Consider the following 22,785-nt stretch of genomic DNA (forward strand, 5'->3'; position numbering starts at 1 on the left):
ATGACGTAAGACAGTAGTATATTCGCAGAAGCCACGTGACTCGGGAGGTTTTTCTGGAGTCCCTAATCACTCAATCACTGCTGTCATTCAGTTTGGATGCGGTCAGAAGCGGGTTTAAAATGCGGAACCATTCTCTCCTTTTGTGGGTTTTATTATTCGTGGACGGTTAGTCAGTTTTATTTGTAATACATTTAGCACTATCGGTTTCAGTAGGCAATGAACTGGAAATAGATAATACTACGCATTTGCTATTATTCTTTTATATCTCCATTGTTTCCTAACATTTTTTAAGATATTTATTTATCTATAAATAGATGTTGTGATGAGTCTCATATGAATAATGACACATGGCAGTATTTGGTGGCGTTAACTTGTGCAAGTGTGTGTTTAATAGTGAAAACTAGAGGGCGCTGATGGGCTTTAATATTCTGCGCATCACTATTTTATATTAAAACTGACAACACCAGTTAGTTAGTCTGTTAATCCAATAAACCGGAAATAGTAAACGCCCTTGAGACAAACCACCATTTCGTAATTATCACTTTAATTAAAGTGCTTTACTGAATGATGTTGTAACACTAGGCTAGGTGGAGTGGGTCTTAATGATGGACTATTTTAATTAAATGCTCTGAAATGCGTATTTAATGAATAAATACGTCGCCTAGCCTATTTTTATTTTATTTTTATCTACTTTGTATTTTGCTGAACAATCTAAATTAAATTAAAAGGAAATGTAATTTGTAATTAAATAGACTACATTTGGAGACAATTGGCTATTTTGTATTGAAATTGGCCTCCTCAAAATAAACAATCAAGTAGTGATCAAGTTAAGAATGTTATTCTCATATAATATCTTTAACATAGCATCTTTCTTAAAAAAAAATCAGTATTAGTAATTATTGACAGAATTTCCATTTTTGGATAAAATAAAGCTTTAATTCGTCCATGGTTCCATCTCTCAAATGGAAAAAATAAAATAAAAAAATGAAAGAAGCTGTTTTGGTGTTCAATGCAAACCGGTGAAGGAGTTATTAGTATCCTCTGTCAGGGTATAACTGTGGTTCATTTTGAGTTGTACGGGGGCAGCCTACGAACTCCGTCGAGAGTATTGAAGCTGACTTCTGCTGATGAAATTGCAAACTATTTTCTTCAAGTAAAATTATTATTATTAATTGAACTCATCTCTGACTCCTGGTCTTCATTGCGACATATCTGGTCCTTGGGTTTTAACTGTAAATTCCCCTACACCGGCAAAGTATTATAAAAATATATACTATACACTGAAAACCCTAATAAGTTGACTGAACTAAATTGATTGAGTAAACTCGTTGCCTCAATTTAATTGAGTAATGGAGTCTCCCAAAACTTACATATTTAAGTTTATTTAACTTGACGCTTTTGTAGACTGTACCTAAATCACTCAGAGGTTTAAAATGTTGATACTTGACTCATTTGAAGTCACCATTGTGGTGGAAAGTGTTTGGTTTAGTTGGGATCTTGGTCCAGTTGCTGCTGGGTTGGTGTATTTCAAATCGCTGTTTTTGTGGTGAAAAAGAACGTGTATATCGGACTTAAAAAATCAAGTAATATTGACTAGACATTACTTAAAATTTTGCGTTTTGGCCCTGCCACTTAAAAATATTAGTTAATTTAACTAAATTACCTTCAAAATGCATAAACTTAAGATTTCAAGTGTTGTGAGCTCAAAATCATGAGTAATCCTTTGGAAAAACTCAACGTCACTCTGTTCTTCCTTTAATGTGATTGGCCATGGGAGGAATTCTGCCTAGCAACAAGAGAACAAAAGCACTGATTGGTGGATTACAAAATTCGTCCTTTTGGTCTGTTTGGTTTGCTGAACTACATTTCAAGATGACGTTTTTTTTTTAGTGTATTATGTTAGGTGAGTAAAGTTATGTAGATATAAAGTTGTTTTGCATGATTTCTACTAGTGAAATATGTTATCCTTGTGGTACGTGATTTTGATATGGTATGATTATTGAAACGACAACTTATAGTATTTGATGAAGTGGCCCAATCGTTTTCCTTTGAGAGAAAGAACATGGCAGCTAACGTTACTGCTTAACTCGTTAGACCAATACACTGGAAACCCTAATAAGTTGACTGAACTAAATTGATTGAGTGAACTCGTTGCCTCAATTTAATTGAGTAATGGAGTTTCCCAAAACGTACATATTTAAGTTTATTTAACTTGACGCTTTTGTAGAAAACCCTAATAAGTTGACTGAACTAAATTGATTGACTAAACTCGTTGCCTCAATTTAATTGAGTAATGGAGTTTTCCAAAACTTACATATTTAAGTTTATTTAACTTGACGGTTTTGTAGATTGTACTTAAATCACTCAGTTCACCAAACTTGGTGCTTATTTAATGTACTTAAACGATTATGTTCACTTAACTTGGTATTAATTTCAAGTGTACTTATATAGTTAAGTTAACTCAACATGTACATTTAACAGAAAATTATGTTCTTATTTTTGACCGCACACTTTTTGCACACTGAAGTAAAACAAATAACAGCATATTTAAACTTTGACCTTTTGACAAAATGTCACAATATTTATGAAAATACAGTAAACCCTATACCACTGTAAAAAAAAAAAAGTTGTGTCAACTTAAAAAAATAAGGCAACTTATCGCTAGCGCTTTTTTGAGTAAACCTAACAATAAAATTACTATGTTTGCGTATTTTAACATCAACCTAATCCATTGGGCAAAGTTACGTCCAGTGGACATCTTTTTATGTCTTTGCAGACGTTGAAAAGATGTCCACTGAGGAGGCAGAATGTTTTATGATGTCTTTTTTAAAATGTTTTTTATGTCTTCTGTACGTCCGATATAGACGTTCACAGATCTCCTTACAAGATTTTCTGTGACTTTATTTCTGTCAGACATCTAGAGAAGCTCTTATTGAGAATTAACAGAGGTTTAAATGTTGATACTTGATTCACTTGAAGTCACCATTGTGGTGGAAAGTGTTTGGTTTAGTTGGGATCTTGGTCCAGTTACTCCTTGTGTAAGCTTGTCTTTTGCTGCTGTAACAGTGTATTTTAAAACACTGTTTTTGTGGTGAAGAAAGACAAACTTAAATGAGCTCAGGTGTCATCAGCTCTTTATTGGTGTTAGCTTGTCTCTTGCTGTTGTAACATGTGTGTTGTAAAACACTGTTATTGTGGCAATGAGAGTTGAGATCAGACATGCACATCTTGCCTGTAATGGTGACAAGTTAAAATAAAATGTATTGCTGCAACTGTGGATTCACTTTTATGGATAGAAACCTAGTAGATAAAATAATGTACTTACTTTTTGAAAACAGATCACATCGTCACAAACAGACATCAAGATTTTGGATATGCATCACATCAATGGTGACAATCAGAACAAAAAAGGCTGTAAAATAAGGATGAGTTTGTGCTATGGAGCTCTTTTGTTTGTCACCGTTGTTGTGATGCATATGCTAAATCTAGAAGTCTGTGTGTGTGAGTACTTGATTCTTTTACTCAAATTATTTCAAACGCATTCATTTTGTCCATCTTCAAAATAAGTATTTCACTCCTGGTGCCTGTTAAAAATATCAAACAAAACTTATTTTATGATCTCAAATATGTATTATGTGATGACTTTCTCATCAACAAAAAACATCTGATAACACCTGAGCTCATTTAAATTTGTCTTTTTTCACCACAAAAACAGCATTTTAAAATACACCAACCCAGCAGCAACTGGACCAAGATCCCAACTAAACCAAACACTTTCCACCACAATGGTGACTTCAAATGAATCAAGTATCAACATTTAAAACCTCTGATTTAGGTAGAGTCTACAAAAGCGTCAAGTTAAATAAACTTAAATATGTAAGTTTTGGGAGACTCCATTACTCAATTAAATTGAGGCAACGAGTTTACTCAATCAATTTAGTTCAGTCAACTTATTAGGGTTTTCAGTGTGTTTATTGGAATTAAAATATCACTAGTTTTACCCTGAAGAGTGAACTATTTATATTTTGTTGTAAAAAAAAAAAAAAAAAAAAAAAAGGTTGTTAAATGTGTGTTTTCATCAAATCAGCTCATTTTCCAAAAAATTATCATGACTTTATATTTTAAATGTTAAATTTTTTAAATTAATTAATGAATTAATTCTGTTAGTTTTTTTGTTTGTTTTTAAACATGAAAAATCCTCGGAAAAGCATATATATATATATATATATATATATATATATATATATATGATCATTATGTGTATATATATATATACACATAATGATTAATAGCATAGATAGTTACAATATTGACTCATTTCTTTTGTTGTTGTAATAATGTGAAATATAATGATGATAATTATTCTACTATAAGGAAGTCCCTGAAAATTCTGAAAGATAAAAAACATTAATAATGAACATTCAGTTAAATTAAGTGGAATTGTACTTCCTTTGTTGTTTTTTGTCAATTTCAAAAATAATAATAATAAAATAAAATAAAAAAAAATTCAATTACCGATTGAAAACATAAGGTGTGTTGTGTTATCTTTTCCTGATACTGATTTTGAGTTCAGGGAACTTTATACTGATAATTAGACTCAGTGTAATATTTAATTAACGAGGGTCAGAGTGAAAGAGCCAACAGAACATGATAAGCAGTCGTTAATAAATTGATTGATGGATTGATCTTTTTTTTATATATATATATATATATATATATATAACATTGTCTATACAGTAAATTACTGGCACCATTTTAAATATAGTGGTATTCAAATTCATGCTTTTTTTCTCATTACAAATAATACCATAATCCAGTAACATAATTTTTATATTAAAATGTTTTAATGTTTTCCTTTTTTTTAAATGCTAAATATTTTATATCAAGAATTTTCAGTATATGTTCAGGCTTTCACACATTACTACTTTTAAAAATTTGCTTGCAGTGATCAATCTCTGCTTTAAAATGCTTCTGTTTGCTCTCCACATGTGTTTGTTGTTGAGACAGATGTTGTGGAGTCAGTGTCAGTGAAGGAGGGGACTCTCTCACTCTACACACTGGTGTTACTGAAATACAGAGAGATGATGTGATACGGTGGTTTGGAAATCAAGGCACCCTCATTGCTGACTTAAACAGCGCTGCCGACTCGAGATGGAGTAACATCCAACTGAACGATCAGACCCGAGATCTCACCATCAGAAACATCCGAAGAGATCAGTCTGGAGTTTATAAGGTGGAGATCAACACCATCAGTATTATCTTGCACAGGAAATTCAAAGTTACTCTTGGTGAGTAGCTCAAATCTACTGTAAGATTATATTTTTGTTATCATATTTTAGAGAACAGTTCATCTGCTCAAATTAACACCAGCTAAATGTGATTTTTCACTGGAATTTCAACGTTAAAAAAACAGCCTGCAGGCACCAATACACTGATAAAAAAGTTTGTGTGGTGAAGTCAATAGACCTACTACATTAAAACATGTTTAATGTCTACATTAAATAACGTTTAGGCAAGAATATAAAAAGTAAAGTAAATCATATATTACTAATCAATTTTTAGCCTCGTAGAAATTGAAGTTTGAAATTATAAGCATATTTTATTTGGAATTGTTTGTTATGTTTACAATTAATTTTTAAGTAAATATCAAAGTTATGATCCTGTTTTTCTCATCATGCACTGGGGCATGAATAGCCTAATTAAAAAGGTTAACATTTTCACCGTTTTCGAATTGTATTTACACAGTTTTATGATTGATTTTGTTGTTAGGTTTAATAACTTACTATTGTGTAATATCTGGAGTTAATTTTCTAATTTTAACAGTTCAGTGGGGGTGCTTAAAAACAAAATAAATTGAGTGAAAGTAATGAACGTCTATAAGCTATAATCTAAATAGCACTCAAATTCAGCCACATGATATATTTAACACATAGGCCAATCTATTTCTGACCATCAAGTGTCAGTCCCTCTCGGTGGAGGGGGGCATAGGCTATATTAGGACTATTATTCACATTAGATTAACATTATAAATTGCATGAAATTATTGAAATTATTAATAATTTCAGGAACACCATTAGGAAATCCTTGAGGGGCTGTGCCGAGTCTAAGCAAGTGTCTGCTGGGGCTATAGCTCCTTCACGATCCGCCCTAACACAGCCTATATATATCGTTATGTCTTTCATCTTTTGCATCTTGAAATACCAGTTGCACAATTAATGAAAATGAGTACCATCAGCCATCAAAAATTCATCAGTGTCAACTATTTTAGTTGATCATCATTGAATAGTAAAACTGAACCAAAGCCTCGGGTTTGATAGTTTTTATATGCTCGTTCATTCTATTAAGTGTGATCCAAACACTGTCACCAAAACTGTGCTGCTGTTATATTTTGTCTGTATTCGAATCTGAAATGGCCAAAACTATTTGGAGCTATGAGGATGATTAATATTTTATTTTCTTCAATTTGCTTATGTACAATACTTTATATATGTGGCTATTACAGTGTGTTCGAGTAACAATGCACTGTTGCAATCAAGTGTTGATGTATTTGTCTAATTGACACAGATCTTCTTGATAATATTAGTAATATATTCCCAAATCTTACAGTATGTCATGCATTTTAGTGTAACCTGTTCTTTGTATGTGTTTGTTGCTTACAGGTGGCATGAAGAACGTATCAGTTATGACAGGAAAATCTATCATTCTACTCTCTAGTGTTCTTAAAATACAGGAATATGATCTGATATTATGGAAGTTTGAAGATCATCTCATGGCTAAAATTAGTAAAATGACAAATCAGTTCTTATTATATGACAGTGCTGAAGGGAAATTTAAAGGCAGATTGGAGCTCAGTCGTGAGACTGGAGATCTCACCATCAGTGGCTCCAGAACCACAGACTCTAGAGATTATCATCTACACATGAGCAACAGCATACACACCTTACAGAGGACCATCACTGTTACTGTCACTGGTGAGTTACTCAGACGCATTCACACAAATGACTGTCTTTCCTTATCATTACAGTATCAGATCTTCACTCAGGTTATATAGTGCTGATATTCCTATAGTGTTTTACTGTTGATCAGACACATTCACACTAATGACTGTCTCTCTTTATCATTACAGTATCAGGTCTTCACCCAGGTTATATAGCACTGATATGTGTTTGTGTAGTGTTAGTGACATTGCTTGTGGCTCTTGTGACTTACTATCGCTGCAAAGGTAAGTATCACCCACAGTTATTATAACATGTAAAAAAACATGAATCTGATGACCAATCTAATTAACAAAGCTACTGCAAATATGATATGTGATTGATCTCAGCAGTATTTTTGTTGTTGTTTGTATCATGCATATGATGTACTTGTATGAAGTTTGTCCATGCAGATGATAAACAGCAACTCAAAGAAACAACATTAATACAGGGATATTAAATACAGTGCTGATCTTGTGATGCTCTAATTTAGACTCAAGAGCAAACAGTTTATAAATACTAAAGAAATATGACTAGTCTTGAAGTTTGCCATTTAATACTTTCTGGAGAAGGCTTTACAACTAACCTTGAAGGAAGGTTAAAAGTGTAAGAAAATAAGTTTAGCTATCAAGATAGCCCTGACTCCAAAAACAGCTATACTGCTAAAAGAAAACAAATGTTATTGTTGTGTTCTCAGTAATTACACATCTTTCCGCCCGTCTTAGTGAAGTTCAGGAATTACAATAGATTTAAATCTGTGTTTGCTTCCAGATCACGAAATTATCTAAGCAAGGAACTCCAGTGCGGTAAGCTATTGATCAGTTCAGTTTTTTATGCTGTACCTGTTGAGTTTTTATTTTTCACTTTTGAAAGAATGTGTTTTCTTTATGTGTGTGAATGCATGCAAGGTCCGCATACTGCAAATAGTAAAATTATATTGTTGTTGCTTTGTCTCTTTCTGTAATTTTATAACAGGTGTCAGTGAAGATCAATTGAATCAACCTCAGGATCAGCATGAATCCATCCATAACAGTACATACATAACTACTTTAACAATATAAACATAGTTAAGCTGTGCAAATGAACATGTGCTGTATTTGCTATAACAGATAAGCAAGGTTTGGTTGTTGTTACATTACACACTCATCAGCATGGGCGACATTAGGGGGACAATTACCCTGCGAATGTCAGTCCCGCTGCAATTGGAGCAGTTAGCCAACCCAGTGTGTGTTTTTGAGACATTGAACAATGTAGCCAATCAAAGATATATCTGTTGATCTCCTCAACGCAGTAGCCAATCAGAAACATTATTTTTCAGAATTCACTTACTGTTGAAAGTACTGGGCCCGTATTCATAAAGATTCTAAGAATCCTCTCAGAAAACTCTTAATTTAGTTTAAAAACTTTTACGTAGGAGTCAGCTTAAGAGCGATTCGGGACCGATCTGAGAGCAACTCTGAGTAAGGAAAAGACAAAAACTTTCATCTTAGTGAGGAGGCGGGGTTGACCCTGTTGCTATATATGACACAATCTTTTGAAGACTGTGATTGGTTGGTTGACCAAGAAGGAGAAATAGTGATTTTAAGTGTAGGGTCTATTCTAATTCTCACTTTGAATTTACATGCGTACTTTTTCCTATTTGACCGTTCTCTCGCACACACACACAAACACACATTATATGTGTGTATATAAATCCTTTTTTTATTTACCATGCTTTTAATGTCCTATAAGGTATTTGATTGGCTTAGAATGATAAAAATTGTTCCACTCTTTCCAATTACAGTGATTGCTGTCCTATTTAAGTGACGGTTTGAATGTTGGTTTGAATGTATCAAACATGGAATCAAAACCAAGAAGCGCGAGAAAGCCAAACTGGACAGAGGAACAGTGTTTACTGTTAGCCCAGTTAGTGGATGAACACAAGGCCATTCTTAAAGGAAAATTCGGGCCGGGTGTCACAGCAAGGGACAAGAAGCAGACATGGAAGCGTATAGCACAAACAATTAACGGTTCATTCCCCCTGCTTGTGCGAACCTACAAGCCTGCTATATTCATAAATGCAGTTTTTTTGAGCCTGCAAGGCGGGAATGTCCAGTGGAAACGAAATGAACTGCGACACAATAAGATGTTCTGGAAAGTGCTGTAATTGTTTGTGTGATCACTCTGCTTACAGAAGGTTGTGACAGACCCAAATCATCACTATTGCATTGTTGCATTTTCCCAGTTGCCAAATATCGTAATGTAGTGATTACTTTAATTTCTGGCACTATGGAATTTCTGCGCTGTGTCGGAGATGTTAGCACGTCTCTAATATGATCAGTCACAAACATGATCCCTGCATGATCTAATCTATAGCGTCTTATTAACTCACTGTCATCTATTGTCTGCAACACATTTCTTCTGCCTCTTCATCTTTTTGCCATTTTCTCCTCTGCCAAAGAAACTCTTAAGCCTCTTAAAAGTCCTCGTCTGTGCTCCTATAACAAGTTTGATCTTAAGACCTCTTTTAAGGGTTAAGATGTTTTCTGAATTACTTTTTTCTTTACTAGGATTTTTTCTTTAATTTTAAGAGTAAACGCCTACATTACTAACAATTGTCTTAGGATTTTTGTCATTAGGAGCTACTTTTTGCATTAAGATTCTTTATGAATACGGGCCCTGGAGTTTTGCACGCTTGTGAATCTCATAAGTGCAGACATGATATAGCCTAAATAAAAGATTCATTGTATAGTTTAGAGAGCTTCATTGATTTCAACAGAACTTTGTGAGATTGCAATGAACTAAAATGAGTGATGCTTTTAGTGATAATAATTGGAGTGCGCTTTGCATGCTTTCTAGGCCATAATTTATATGAACTTTCGTTTTTCAACATAATTTCATAATCATAATTATCATAATAATTAAAAAGCTTTCATATTCTAATGAGCTTGTAAATTGTTGTTGCTTGTATTATTCATTATTCATTGCTGTCATTTTTTCGTTCAACAAAATATGAACAATTATTGGGTAATTGTGATTGGTCTTACAGGTGCAAAGTGTCACTTATGTTCTGTGCCATTAATAATTGCATAAATACTGACTATTCCTCTAAAACTCAGTTGTTTGCATCTGTTCATTTGTTCAATTCATGCAGTGTTTGATTTTTGTGCAAATACACAATAAAGCCAAACTTTAACTGACAAAACTGAGACTGTAAGAAGTCAAAGTGAAAAGCATGAGGATGCTTTCTGGAGTGCTACCACTCCGGATGGATTGGAAGATTTTATAATTGCCGCAGGCATAAAGAAATATTAGACGGTGTTAAAGACATGTCATACCACCTGAAATGGCCTTTTTGTGCTTTACCTATTTTTTTATTTCATTTTATTTTTATAAACCTAAATGGCAATGTTTGCATCAGACTATGACACTGAAATAAATAATGAACAAAATACTTAAAAAAATAGAGGCAGAAAGAGAAAGAAACAAACTCTTTATTATTGCTGTACTATATGAAGTACATCAGCGTTTCATTGTCTGTGTTCTTCCGGATCTTCTGATGTCATTAACCAGGAGAACAACAGCGGTCACAGCAGCTACACTTATCAAAGCAGTGACGACCAGTCGGATCACAGCTTCAGGAGCGTCGAAACAAAGGTCGCAGTCTGAGGAAACACACTAAATCAAGCACTGAAGAAAATGCATTGTTAAATATATTTCACAAAAATGCACAAAACTGGATTTAGGCTACCTGAATGTATTTGACAGAGTTTGCTGATGTCCAGATGTGTGGTCTGGTTTCTGATGGGATTGTTGATCACACAGCTGTAGGTGTTTATATCCTGATATTCCACCTCCAGAGGTAGAGAGAGACTGATGCTGAGATCAGACTCACTGATGCTGGACAATAAACTGTTTCCTTTGTACCAGGAGAGAGTCACATGACTCACATTGAACACTGAACACAGGAAGATCCTCGAAGATCTTTCAGATGATAAATTTCTGATGATAAAATCATTGTGAAATATCACTGAAGATTGCAGGAACAGGCACAGGAGCTGGGAAACAAAGGGGAAACATAAACAAAACTAGAAAATGTTATATTATTAAATTATATATTATTTACAACATCTACATCTTAATCTCACCGTAAACACTGACAGCGAAACGCTTGGTTGACTTCTTGTTCCTGATAATGATGCTCAGCTGATAAACTCCAGTGTGTTTATTATTGATGTTTGTGATGGTGAGATCTCCAGTCTGTCTCTGAATTTCTCCTCATTGTATGTTGTAATGTTTCCTGCTGTTATTCTGGTTAAACGAGTTCTGCTCGATCCAAACCTCCACTCGATCTCATCATCTCTCTGTATTTCTGTAAGACCGGTTCTGAGAGTGAAAAAATCTCCCTCCATCGCTGACACCATCTCATCTGTCTCGGCGCCAAACACTTCTGGAGATGCACGACACAAGACGTAAACATGTAAATCTTCTAAATGCTTTAAATGCTAAAAATCGCAACCCTTTAGGCTACAGACAGGTCAAAAGTTTATTAGCTACTCACCAATCAGAGGAACAAAACATAAAACGAACACAACTAGCGCGTGAATCATTTTCTTCAACCGTCTGAGATAGAAAATTATTGTGTGCGTGTATCTGTGTGTGTGTGTGTGTGTGTGTGTGAATGCACCTTTTATGTAGAGGAGATAAAGGCAAGTAAGCGGATACAATTAATAACAGATTTCATGAAACAAGTCGCGTTCTGAATATGGGCCCATTATCTTAGCTGTGTCTAGATAACTTTAGAGCCAAAAAGAAAAAAGTCTTCAGGTAGGCTATCAAAAAAAAAAAAAACCTCTTCATTCTGCGCGCCTCCGCGAAGCGCGTCTCGAGATGATGTAACACATGAACGCGCAGCTACCAAAATACTGATGTTGCGACAAGTTTCGCATCCCAGTTTTAATTCCTCAGCTCTTAATAACATCACAAGAAAGTAACCTCTGTAAACGTTTATCACTTGTTTTCATGCATATGGGTATTTAACTACAATGCCATTTTTATAGGCTACGTTCGTTATGTTATAAGATGTAGAGAAATAAGAGCTTTTCCATGGGTGAGAATCTGGAGTTCCTATTTACTAAATGTGAGTGGAATTTGTGAGTGCAAATCTGACTTAAAGGAATAATGCCTTTGCCCATTTACCCATTACATCAGTCAACCGCATGCAATTGTAAACAGGTGCAAGACGTTTGTCAACAGAAACCACATTCTTTTGGGTCATTCTGCCATTAAACTGGTCTGAATTAAAGTCAGACCACAGCGGCTTTAACTATGACTCAGCAAGAGCCACAGAAGCAAACAGTGGAAACAAGACGTTCCTTACACGAGAAAAAAAAAATACACCTTTATTTAGGCTTACTGTTTATATTTTTGAGCTGTTTTGGGAAGTCGTGCCTTTAGATCCATGCCAACGCTTCACTAAACATCAGACATCCAGAAGATGATTCACACTTTTCTTGTTCTTGTGTGTCTTTTCCGCTTCTTCATTTTGCTTCTCATTTAAATAATCATTCCAAACTTTTGCAATGCAATCCACTGAAGAACTGACTTGACTCAAGTGTGCACAAGTGGTTGGATTTTTTTCACACTGCTTGAATTTTTATTCATTTCGTTTATTATTCTGTCACTTTGAGCTCCTTTGACCACATCCTGTAGACATTATCTCAGCAGACTCAAATTGAACATTAATATTGTTATTGTGGATTTAGTGAGATTTTAAAGTTTGGATTGTGTATTTATTCCCTACTCAAATTCCTCACTTAGTCATAATATTCTGCACTCTTTTTTATTTTTGTTGAACTGAATTATTATGATATAGGCCTATATTTCTGAGGGGACAACACTGTTGTACCGTGTTTTATTATTTGTATTGCTAATCTTATTGTTTTATTGTGGTTTAAAATGATATGAAACTACATTTGGTATTTTTACTTCTGCATTCAGACCAATGATTCAGACACTTTTTTCTTTTTCTTTATTTTGACCTTGACTGGACGCTGATCTCGCTCCTGGAGCGTCCCCCAGTGACTAAACATGAAAATATTGTCTGCAATGTCATTTTTTTAAAGTGCAATGTTGCTTTTGATTCCTGTAGAATGTGCCCCGTTTAGAGACATTTTCACTTTCATTTTAAAACCAGTTTTTTTTTTTAAACGACGAGTGCGTGTTTTCTTAATGTATAGCCAACCTACTCACATGGTTATAATCTAAATGTTATTTAATCCTCTATTCACTGTTGGTCTACATAGCTTACAGGAGACAACTGAATTAGTGTTTTTGAAAAAAAAAAAAAAGAAAAACTAAATTACATTAACATTACACATTTAATGTTGTAAATGTTATGATACATGATCTACTGTAGCCTAGACGGACATATATAATAAGAAGACGGAGTGATATATATGTCGTTCTGAATTCACATATAAAGTTACACAGAGATAATAATCATAGTATTTAACCCATCAGAAAGACACTGATATCATCAGCAAATATTGCTACTTACATCTACTTGACCGCCAATAAGTACATTTATAGACCTATCTATTAACATATTAAAATACATTGACATCGAGTATGAAAATCATTAACTCTAAATATTTCGATTGCTGAACAATAATAACTTAACCGTTTACTTTTATTCGTCCCACTTCTGTTCTGATGGCTCAGGCTGTAAAGCCTCCCCCTACTGGACGAATCAGGAACAGCAGGAGCGTGAAACTGTCTGGACCATAGATCTGCCTGCTCCAGATCTACAGCTCCCCCTACTCGGAGATGGCGAGCGTGGAAGTCATAAATACATTTATATAATAATAATAATAATAATAATAATAATAATAATAATAATAATAATAATAATAATAATAATAATAATAATAAAAAGGAGATCGGAGCCCAAGCTTCAGCTAGCGCTGCGTGTTCAGCTCCTCCAGCTTTAACCTCAGCTCAACCTCCAGAGAGAGAAAAAAATAGGAATAATTACATTGGGCTAAATTCTTCTTGCTAGTTGTGTTTCTTTTAAAAGTGTTCTTTGTTACCCTCTTAATTTTTTCTCTCTCTTCAGAGCACTGCCTACATGTCAGAAATACATGCTTCACAGTTTCTGTTTCCATACAATAAGGACACATTCCTGTCTCATCTTTCCCTTTTGTGTGTAAGCTGCTGTTCACTCCCAACCTCAGCCTGATGAGCCAGGTTTCTTCCTGTCGTGAAAGTGAGCTGATCATTTTAACTGTTACATTCTGTTAAATACTATATAAATGCCTACCTTTTCCCCCTTATCCCATTTATCTTGCCAGAGTTTATGAATACCGTCTTTAATTATTGTTTTCAATTCTGATTAGCTGAGTGGAACCTGTACTTCTACTTGTTCTGCTTTAAGTGCTTCTTTTGCCAACTTGTCTGCCCTCTCATTTGCCCTCAATACCTGTGTGCGCTGGAACCCAAGTGAACTGTAATATTAGCTTCTGTTGAGTTATCCTGAACATCATCTGATGAACTTCATCTTAAAAATCCTGTCTGCATGCAGATTCAGTCTGAATCTGCAGTGTATCAACTATGACTATTCAGTCTGGATGCTAGTTAGGGAAGAAATAGAGTCCGAACAAATAACAGATTTATTTGGTTTCACTTCTTCTACCCACTGTAGTGCCATTATGATGGCTATCATCTCTGCAGAGAAGATTGAGAGGTGGTTTGAGGTTCTTTTTTGTAATATAACATTATATTTAGGAATGTATACAGCCACGGGGTTTTACCTGCTGGTTCTTTGGATGCATCTGTAAATATTTGTACAGTGTCATTATACATTACTTCTAGATACTGCTGTACACTTTGATACAATCCTGTCTTGATTATATTTTTAGCTTCCAGAATAACTACAGGATAGCAGAAGGTGGAATTGTGCTCAAGTTAACCTTTTTGCTACAAGGTATAGTACTGATTCCCATGTCATCGGTTACTTTATTGTTGTTCCATCTAAAACTGGTGTTCACAGTGCGACCATAATCCCAGCATTCTTCTAACTCCAGTTTTGTATGATGTGTAGATGCCCTTGTAAGTTTACCCAATATGCTAGAGAAAGTTTTAACTTCCTAAGATTTAAAGGCATCACCGCTACTTCTACTTGCAGTGCTGGGATAGGTGATGTTTGCTCCACTACACAGCAGGAGAGCTTGGGCCTGCACCTTTTCCAGTTCAGATAATGTAGTTTTTGCTGCTGTTTTGTATACTGTACATCCATAGTCAAACACTGATCGGATTATTGCAATATAAATTCTTTTCAAAGAAGAGCCTGACACCCCCCTGTCGCTGAAAGGACAAGTGAGTGTGTTTTGCTGTGTCTCAATTGTCTCCATCCCTAATCAAACACACCTGAACCTAATCAGGGTCTTCCAGATCACCCCTTTGTAGGCAGGTGAGTTTCATCAGATCCTTGGATCCTTAAAAACACATTCCAAGGAGTGTCTTCTAATTCTCCTGATCCACTATATCTGTGTGTTTTCCTGCAGTGTATCATGAGATCTCAGGTTGAGAAGATGAACGCTCGGGTGTGCTACTCGTTGATTTCTGCTTTATTTTGTCTCTCTGTGTTCTTGAACACAAGAGATGCTGAAGGAGCAGCCTCAAGTGAGATCTTTTACCTTCATTACACAGTGTGAAGAAATGTGTATATACAAAAGAATTTTTATAAAAAAAGGACTTTAAGTACATCTCAGAATGTGTAAATGTACATTAGCCTACCAGACGTCCAGTGAAAGTTAAGCTATATGTTTATACTGTAGTTCTTCCATTTACAAGGGAAACGATGACCAAGATGCAAAAGTGTTATGTATGTTTTTACAGTACTGGAGTTTGCCCAACCAGTCCACATGTGCTTTGTGGATTTGGAGAAGGCATTCGACTGTGTCCCTCGCGGCGGCCTGTGGAGGGTGCTCCGGGAGTATGGGGTTCGGGGCCCTTTGCTAAGGGCTATCCGGTCCCTGTACGACCGGAGCAGGAGCTTGGTTCGTATTGCCAGCAGTAAGTCAGACTTGTTCCCGGTGCGTGTTGGACTCCGGCAGGGCTGCCCTTTGTCGCCGGTTCTGTTCATGATTTTTATGAACAGAATTTCTAGGCGCAGCCAGGGGCCGGAGGGGGTCAGGTTTGGTGACAACATTATTTTGTCTCTGCTCTTTGCGCAGAGTCGGCGTCAGAGCAGATCTACTGGAGGGGCATTGGATCATCGGCACTGTCGTTTCAGGCGGTATAGGCAAATGCTAAGGGCGCCACTCATCCATAGGGGCGCCAGAATGAGTGAACGAGTGATTTTTTTTTTTTTATATATATATTTTTTTATAATAGGCTACTATTTAAAAACCATTAATTCGAAATACTACCAAATAAAGCAAAAAAATAAAAATAAAAAATCTGGCTCTTCAATCTTCCCCCGCCCATCGAGTGCTTGAAGTGCGTCAGAAACAGAGCGCGCGCACGATCAGTTGTTGGTAATTTGTTGTGTAGCGTGCCCGACACCGTATCCAATGTAGACAGCACTGCTTTTGTTAACACACAGCTCGTAGAAACGGGCCTGGCAGCTCGCGCCAGTTCTAGACACGGTGAAAGTTTCCTGATTGTGACGGAAGGCCAAATTTACATGACGCATTATAAATGAGCATAGTCTGCGATAGATACAGTGCCAAAGGAAGAGAAGAGGATAAAGACAGAGGTAAAGAGATGTAGTGAATGAACAATTTATTGCATAGGAGTAAGATACTATACTTTCATGGCAGTTATTTTTACCTTAAACTTAATGTTAGCAGTTGTTCTGAGTTCTGAGTCCCCAGACTGTGATTTTGTAAAATCATGTCAGTTTTAAGGTGCATTGTTTATCACTTTTTATTAATGTTTTACTCTATAGTTGTGCAGTTTTGGGGGGATACAGTACAGGCCAAAAGTTTGGAAACATTACTATTTTTAATGTTTTTGAAAGAAGTTTCTTCTGCTCATCAAGCCTGCATTTATTTGATCAAAAATACAGAAAATTTAATATTGTGATATATTATTACAATTTAAAATAATTTGTTTTCAATTTATTATACTTTAAATTATCATTTATTTCTGTGATGCAAAGCTGAATTTTCAGCATCATTACTCCATTCTTCAGTGTCACATGTGACATCCAGTCTATCACATGATCCTTTAGAAATCATTCTAATATGATTTATTATGAGTGTTGGAAACAGTTCTGCTGTAATGTGTGTGTGTGTGTGTGTGTGTGTGTGTATATATATATATATATATATATATATATATATATATATATATATATATATATATATATATGCTAAATCATGAACACAATGGCAGGGTGAAATGGGCTGTGATGCATGGGGCGCCAGGTAAAATCTTGCCTAGGGCAGCAAATTGGTCAGGGCCGGCCCTGTGTCGTTTGATAAATATTTTTGATGCATTGGCAACATCATAGCGTGGAAATCCAGACCTAAATCTGGAAGATCTATATAGAATGACAATGAACGATTTGGACTTGGGGTTTTATCTAAAAGAGGAACAGCAGCGCTGAAATTTGCTGTTTTGCTGACCGGGTACGGCAAGAGTCAGTTAGCTCCAATGATCTATATAGAATGACATTCTACCATAGAATTATAGCTCCAATTATCTTATATATATAGAATGTCATTATATATTTTTTATTTAATTTTTACCTGTCTTGATTCCTAATACACAACAGATGATGATTGTTAGGCTAAACGTTCAGAATACGATTCCATATAAGGTTAGTATAGCTGAGTTCAGCACTTTGCGAATGGACAGTGACTCAAGTAGCCTACGAGTAGTTCTACGTAGTTCTACTAGAACTACGTAGTTCTACGAGTTCAGTAGCCTACATTTTTGTGAAAATGTACATTTTTTGGGAAACGCGCGAGGAATTACGGCTAACGTTCATAAGCTTGCACGTAGAGAGCGCTTTTAAGAGCTAAGATTGGCTAGGCTACATTGTTATCGGAAAACCCGGCCCAGAATAAAACGAGTTGGACATCATCACACAAATGTCTCCATATGGATCAGTTAAATCAGAAGTCTAAAATTCGCCTGCAGAGAATAAGGATATCACAACATTTTTGAACTGATTTTTTAGTTTTTGATTTGCGTAGAATGCAAATTTTGTAGAACTTGAGAAATAAAGATAAAATAAAGGAAATGGAAAAAATAAAATACAGAAAATACAAAGTGTGCTTCAACAAATAAAATAATTTCTTTAAAGATCGTTTTTTCTTAACTGGCCGCTGGATAGGATTTTGGGATGTTTTAACCCAAGTTTGGGTTGAAAATTGTTCTTCGTTTTAACCAGCGGGACTGGGTTGAGAACGCGGACGTGAAGGAGAGCACGCACGTCACGTCAAGATCCTACGTCTCCAGTGCGAGCAGCCGCCATTTTCTCAGCGTGAAAGAAGCGAGAAGCGAGTGAAAGACTATGGTAAGTAAATTATTCAAAATGTAAAGTTATGGTTTATTGTTTACCCGGTTGTATGAAAGGCGGAAGGTTTTATGAAAGGCGGAAACAAAGAAGCTTAACGTTAAAAAAAACGGACACGGTTTTCGCCTCAGACACGGAGGTCTTAACGGCATCATTTAACGTTACTGAACGGAAGAGGTAATTTTAATATAACCTCAGTGAATGTATTTTGTCATATTTTCATAAGATTTTACATTATCTGTACTTTTTGAGGCATTAATAGACTGTTATGGTCACGGTTACACTCATGTTAATTTGTTGTCTTATTTTTCGCGGTTAAACTGAATGTATGTTTGTCTCCTAAAGGAAACAGCAATGTGTAGTAAAGACTAGCATAATTATTTTGAGGCTGTTGAAGTGGTAACTGTTAAAAGTATGTTTTGCATGTAATATTTCAGACTTGTCGAGCTCGTGTCTTCATTGTGTCAGCGCTGTGAGCCGAGAGTTAAAGACCCAGAAGCTGTTTGTGTGAGGAGTCTCAGACTGTGAGGAGGAGGATGACTCTTCTGAAGAGAGGGACAGACGGGTTTAAGGAGACTAAACTTCAGAATAACAACGTTATCTTTATTTTTACTAAGACTAAAATAATGTTTGTTTTTGTAGATGTTGAAATCCAGAGACAAGATAACTTCATTCTTTTGAGACTGATGTGAGTTATTTTTTGAAAATGTATGTTTCTGTTGTGTCCTCCCTGTTTAATTCACATTTTGATGCAACAACAGTGTGATCACATGTTCATATTTTATTGAAACCATTGATATCCCTCTTTGCAGAACTCAAACTCACTGGAGTTAAGGACACAGAAGTCTGTTTGTGTGAGGAGGAGGTTTTCTCAGCTTCTTCAGAAGACAGGGAAAGATAGTTTAAGGCAAGTAAACTTCATAATTTCATGTTATCAGTTGTTGTTTTTTACTAAGAGTAAAGTAATGTTTGTTTTTTGTTTTTGTAGATGTTAAAAGCCAGAGACATGTGAGAGCATCATTCTTTTGAGAGTTTATGTAAGTTATTTTTAGAAAATAAATGTTTCTGTTGTCTCCTGCCGTTTACTTCACATTTTGATGCAAACAACAGACATCAATGGTTTTAATGAAATGAGCACGTAATCACACTGTGTTGTTCATTGCAGAACTCAAACCAACTTTGGAGTTGTCTTGTCTTGTCAGAGTCATCATTCCTGGTCTTCCTTCTTAAAGGTAAATTTCACACACAAAATTATTTACTTGCCCTATGTCATTCCAAACCTATAAGACTTGAATATATTGAAATGAATATATTTTTCATTTTCTCATAATTTTGTTAATCCATTTTTAGTTTATTTATGAGGCTTTAAAATACTGATTATCTAGAGTTATTGTAGAAGTAATTCATTCATTTATATATGATTAAATCTTAAATTATATGATAGCAAACATGAATGTTCAAAATAAAATACTGGTCTGCCAGACCAGCAATGGAGGACACAAATTAAGAGAATATTAAATATATTCATTTGTTTTCCAAAAATGAGCAGAGTTTGTGTGGGTCTGGAACAACATGAGGGAGAGTAAATTATGACCATTTTCATTATTTGGTGAACTAACCGTTTGAAGAGCAGCCACCTAGGCACATGAACATTTGTGAGGTATGTGAATTAGGGGTGTGCACGGATAGTCGAACATTTGAATATTCGTTCTGCTCTAATTATTCGATAAGTAAATATGATATTCGAATTTCGCCAAAAAAAAAAAAAGTTCACAATAAAACCTTATTTGGTCACTTTCTGTGATTCTCCACGGCATATTTGAAGATGTATGCAAGCAAAAAATAATTAATGAATAAGGGGCCGTTCACATATTGCGCCTAAAAACGCATGGAAAACGCTAGGCGCGCCGCTTTCTCCTTCTTTCCAAGGCGCTCGGGCAGAAGCGCTCCAGAGGCGTCTGCTAATGACGTGCTCTCTCCATGAAGAAGCAGAAATTTCAGCAAAGGATAAATGGATTTGCAGCACAAAAAATCGCTTGCAGTAGCTCTGCTACTAAATTTATTTCAAAATGGCAATCCATATACAGCTATGATCAATTCCTTCATCTTGGCTGAGCTTTCAACGTTGTTACAGGAAAGGATGAAGCTGAATGTTTAGTTCTCGTCACATGACCTGCGGTGCGCTTGCGGCATTCTGAAAGTTGAGATGTTTTTAACTCGATGCTGTTCGGACGCACCTGGAAAAACCGGTCGCGTCGCACCGCACCGCACCGCGAACGCCTACATAGGAAATAATGAACTTGAGCGTGCAAAAGACGCGATAAGTGAACGGCCCCTAAGAACTGCGGTCGTTCTACAGTACTTCATATATGGCGTGGAGAATCACAGAAAGTGACCGAATTCAAGAACATTGTTGCAGCATCTCTCAAGCAACGAATAAACACCGCTAACTTGGAGAATGCAGTGAAAACTCCTCTTCTCGCGTCTGCCCTAGACCCTCGGCATAAACATCTCAGGTTTCTCGATGAAAACATGAGAGAAGTAAGAAAAACTTTTTTGAACATTATCAGAACATTTTCCTTAATGCGAGTGGTGCGGATGCAGCCGCCGTCACCAACGATGAAGAAGATGCAATGCCCACTCGTCGGAAAAGGCTGAGCCAGTTCTTTAGCGATGATTACAGAGAGCCCAGTCGAGACGACTGGGAACAGTTCTTGCTGGAGCTATGTATTCCACCAGATGAGGATCCCATTCAGTGGTGAAACGACAACACGAAGCGCTTCACAAAACGTATTCGCTTAGCTCACCGTTATTTGTGAGTCCCGCCAACGTCTGTGCCTTCTGAGCGTGTTTTCTCCGCGGCTGGCCTTATTGTTAACAGACTAAGGAGCCGACTTTCCCCCGATCATGTTTACATGCCCGTATTTCTTAACAAGAACATTTGAAACAATTGAAACTTTTAAACTATCAGCAAATGTTTGTTGCTTATTTTTCTAAGTTAAGTGTAGGCTGCGTTCTACAATAGCCTAATTGCTGCAGGCTGCTTTACATTTTTTCTTTGTTCACTTTTTGTGTTTCTTTTAATCTACTTTTGTTTGTTTGCACGCATTGTTAAAGGTTTTCAACTACAAAACATGATGTGTAATGTTCAAGCTTATTGTGTGTAAGCTTGTTCAAAATGACGGAAACAAATGTTGCTGAAAAATAACGTCTGTCTCATTAAACTTAATTTAAATAAACGAATATTCGAATATAAATTTTTTGTGAGCTCAAATATTCGAATGTGATATTTGCGGAAAACGCCCATCCCTAATGTGAATGTCATGTCTGTTCTAATGTTTCAGTAAAGAAGCTTTCTGAAAGCAGTATATTTATTCAAACAATATCACATGCCTCACACTAGTGCTGCCATTATAGCCTAGAGCGCTGTGGTACACAGAGACATTAAACAACCTCACAAAGTGTTGAAACTTTAAAACAGATTATTTACCTATCCTTACGGATGTGAATATACCTCTGTGAAAATGGATAGTTTAATTAAATGTTTTATTTTTTTCAAATGTGTTTCTCTTTCTAAGCCACTGATGAAGAGCAGGCTGTGACTGGGATGAATGCTGGTCAAAGAAGAGATATCCTTTCCCCTAAACTGATGCAGCAGTGGTTTTAAAGGAGGACGCTGCCCTGGATGATGTAGAAGATGTCACATGTGCTGATGGGGCTTCTTCATGACTACATCAATTATGCTAAAGAGATCATGAAAATTGACTGTGATGCTTGATCTGTATTCATGGACTATGAAACAAACTGTAAGTGTATAATTTGTAAAAACAATGTTAAATGCTTTTTGTGTGTTTAGTGGAAGAGTTTACACTCTGTCATTCATACACATGCTCACATTCTTACACACACACACACACACACACACACACACACGTCTGTTAAATGTTATAATATCAGAGTTAATGTAGTGATTTATTTGTCTACTGTCATGCCAGAATAGTTGGTAAAGAACCTAACTAATTGTAAATTAATTGTATGATAGTGTTTTCGTATATATTTGTATACAATATATACAATTGAACAAAGTCCAATTTGATCTTAGGTTATATTCAACTAATGTTCAATGCTTTATGAACTGTAGCTGTTAATGCCATCCTTTACTGCATTTCTTCTTACATGTTACTTTTTGACTTTACTCGTGTTTTTAATAAATATTTTCCTTTTGATAATTATTATTTGTGTGTAAAAAGTGATATTTAAAATGAACTTTATTTGTAGGTTTAATGCCTAGCTCAGTTTGTG

The 22,785-nt window shown here is 35.6% G+C and overlaps 1 protein-coding gene across 1 annotated transcript; it reads left to right on the forward strand.

Moving 5' to 3' along the window:
- On the forward strand, positions 1-8,312 carry LOC132159356 (uncharacterized). Its single transcript, XM_059568865.1, has 6 exons — positions 1-5; positions 5,008-5,288; positions 6,660-6,971; positions 7,133-7,222; positions 7,746-7,780; positions 7,950-8,312. Exons 1-5 carry the CDS (start codon positions 1-3, stop codon positions 7,760-7,762), a joined length of 705 nt encoding a protein of 234 aa, XP_059424848.1. The 3' UTR covers positions 7,763-7,780; positions 7,950-8,312.
- Positions 8,313-22,785: the final 14,473 nt, after the last annotated feature.

Source organism: Carassius carassius, chromosome 16 (assembly GCF_963082965.1).
Source record: "Carassius carassius chromosome 16, fCarCar2.1, whole genome shotgun sequence".
Classification (NCBI taxonomy): Eukaryota; Metazoa; Chordata; class Actinopteri; order Cypriniformes; family Cyprinidae; genus Carassius; species Carassius carassius.

What these genes read in the sequence shown, in the direction of transcription:
- LOC132159356 (XM_059568865.1), top strand. An exon ending in GAAATTCAAAGTTACTCTTG is followed by an intron (nt 5,289 to 6,659) that starts GTGAGTAGCTCA and finishes TGTTGCTTACAG; the next exon opens with GTGGCATGAAGAACGTATCA. An exon ending in CATCACTGTTACTGTCACTG is followed by an intron (nt 6,972 to 7,132) that starts GTGAGTTACTCA and finishes TTACAGTATCAG; the next exon opens with GTCTTCACCCAGGTTATATA.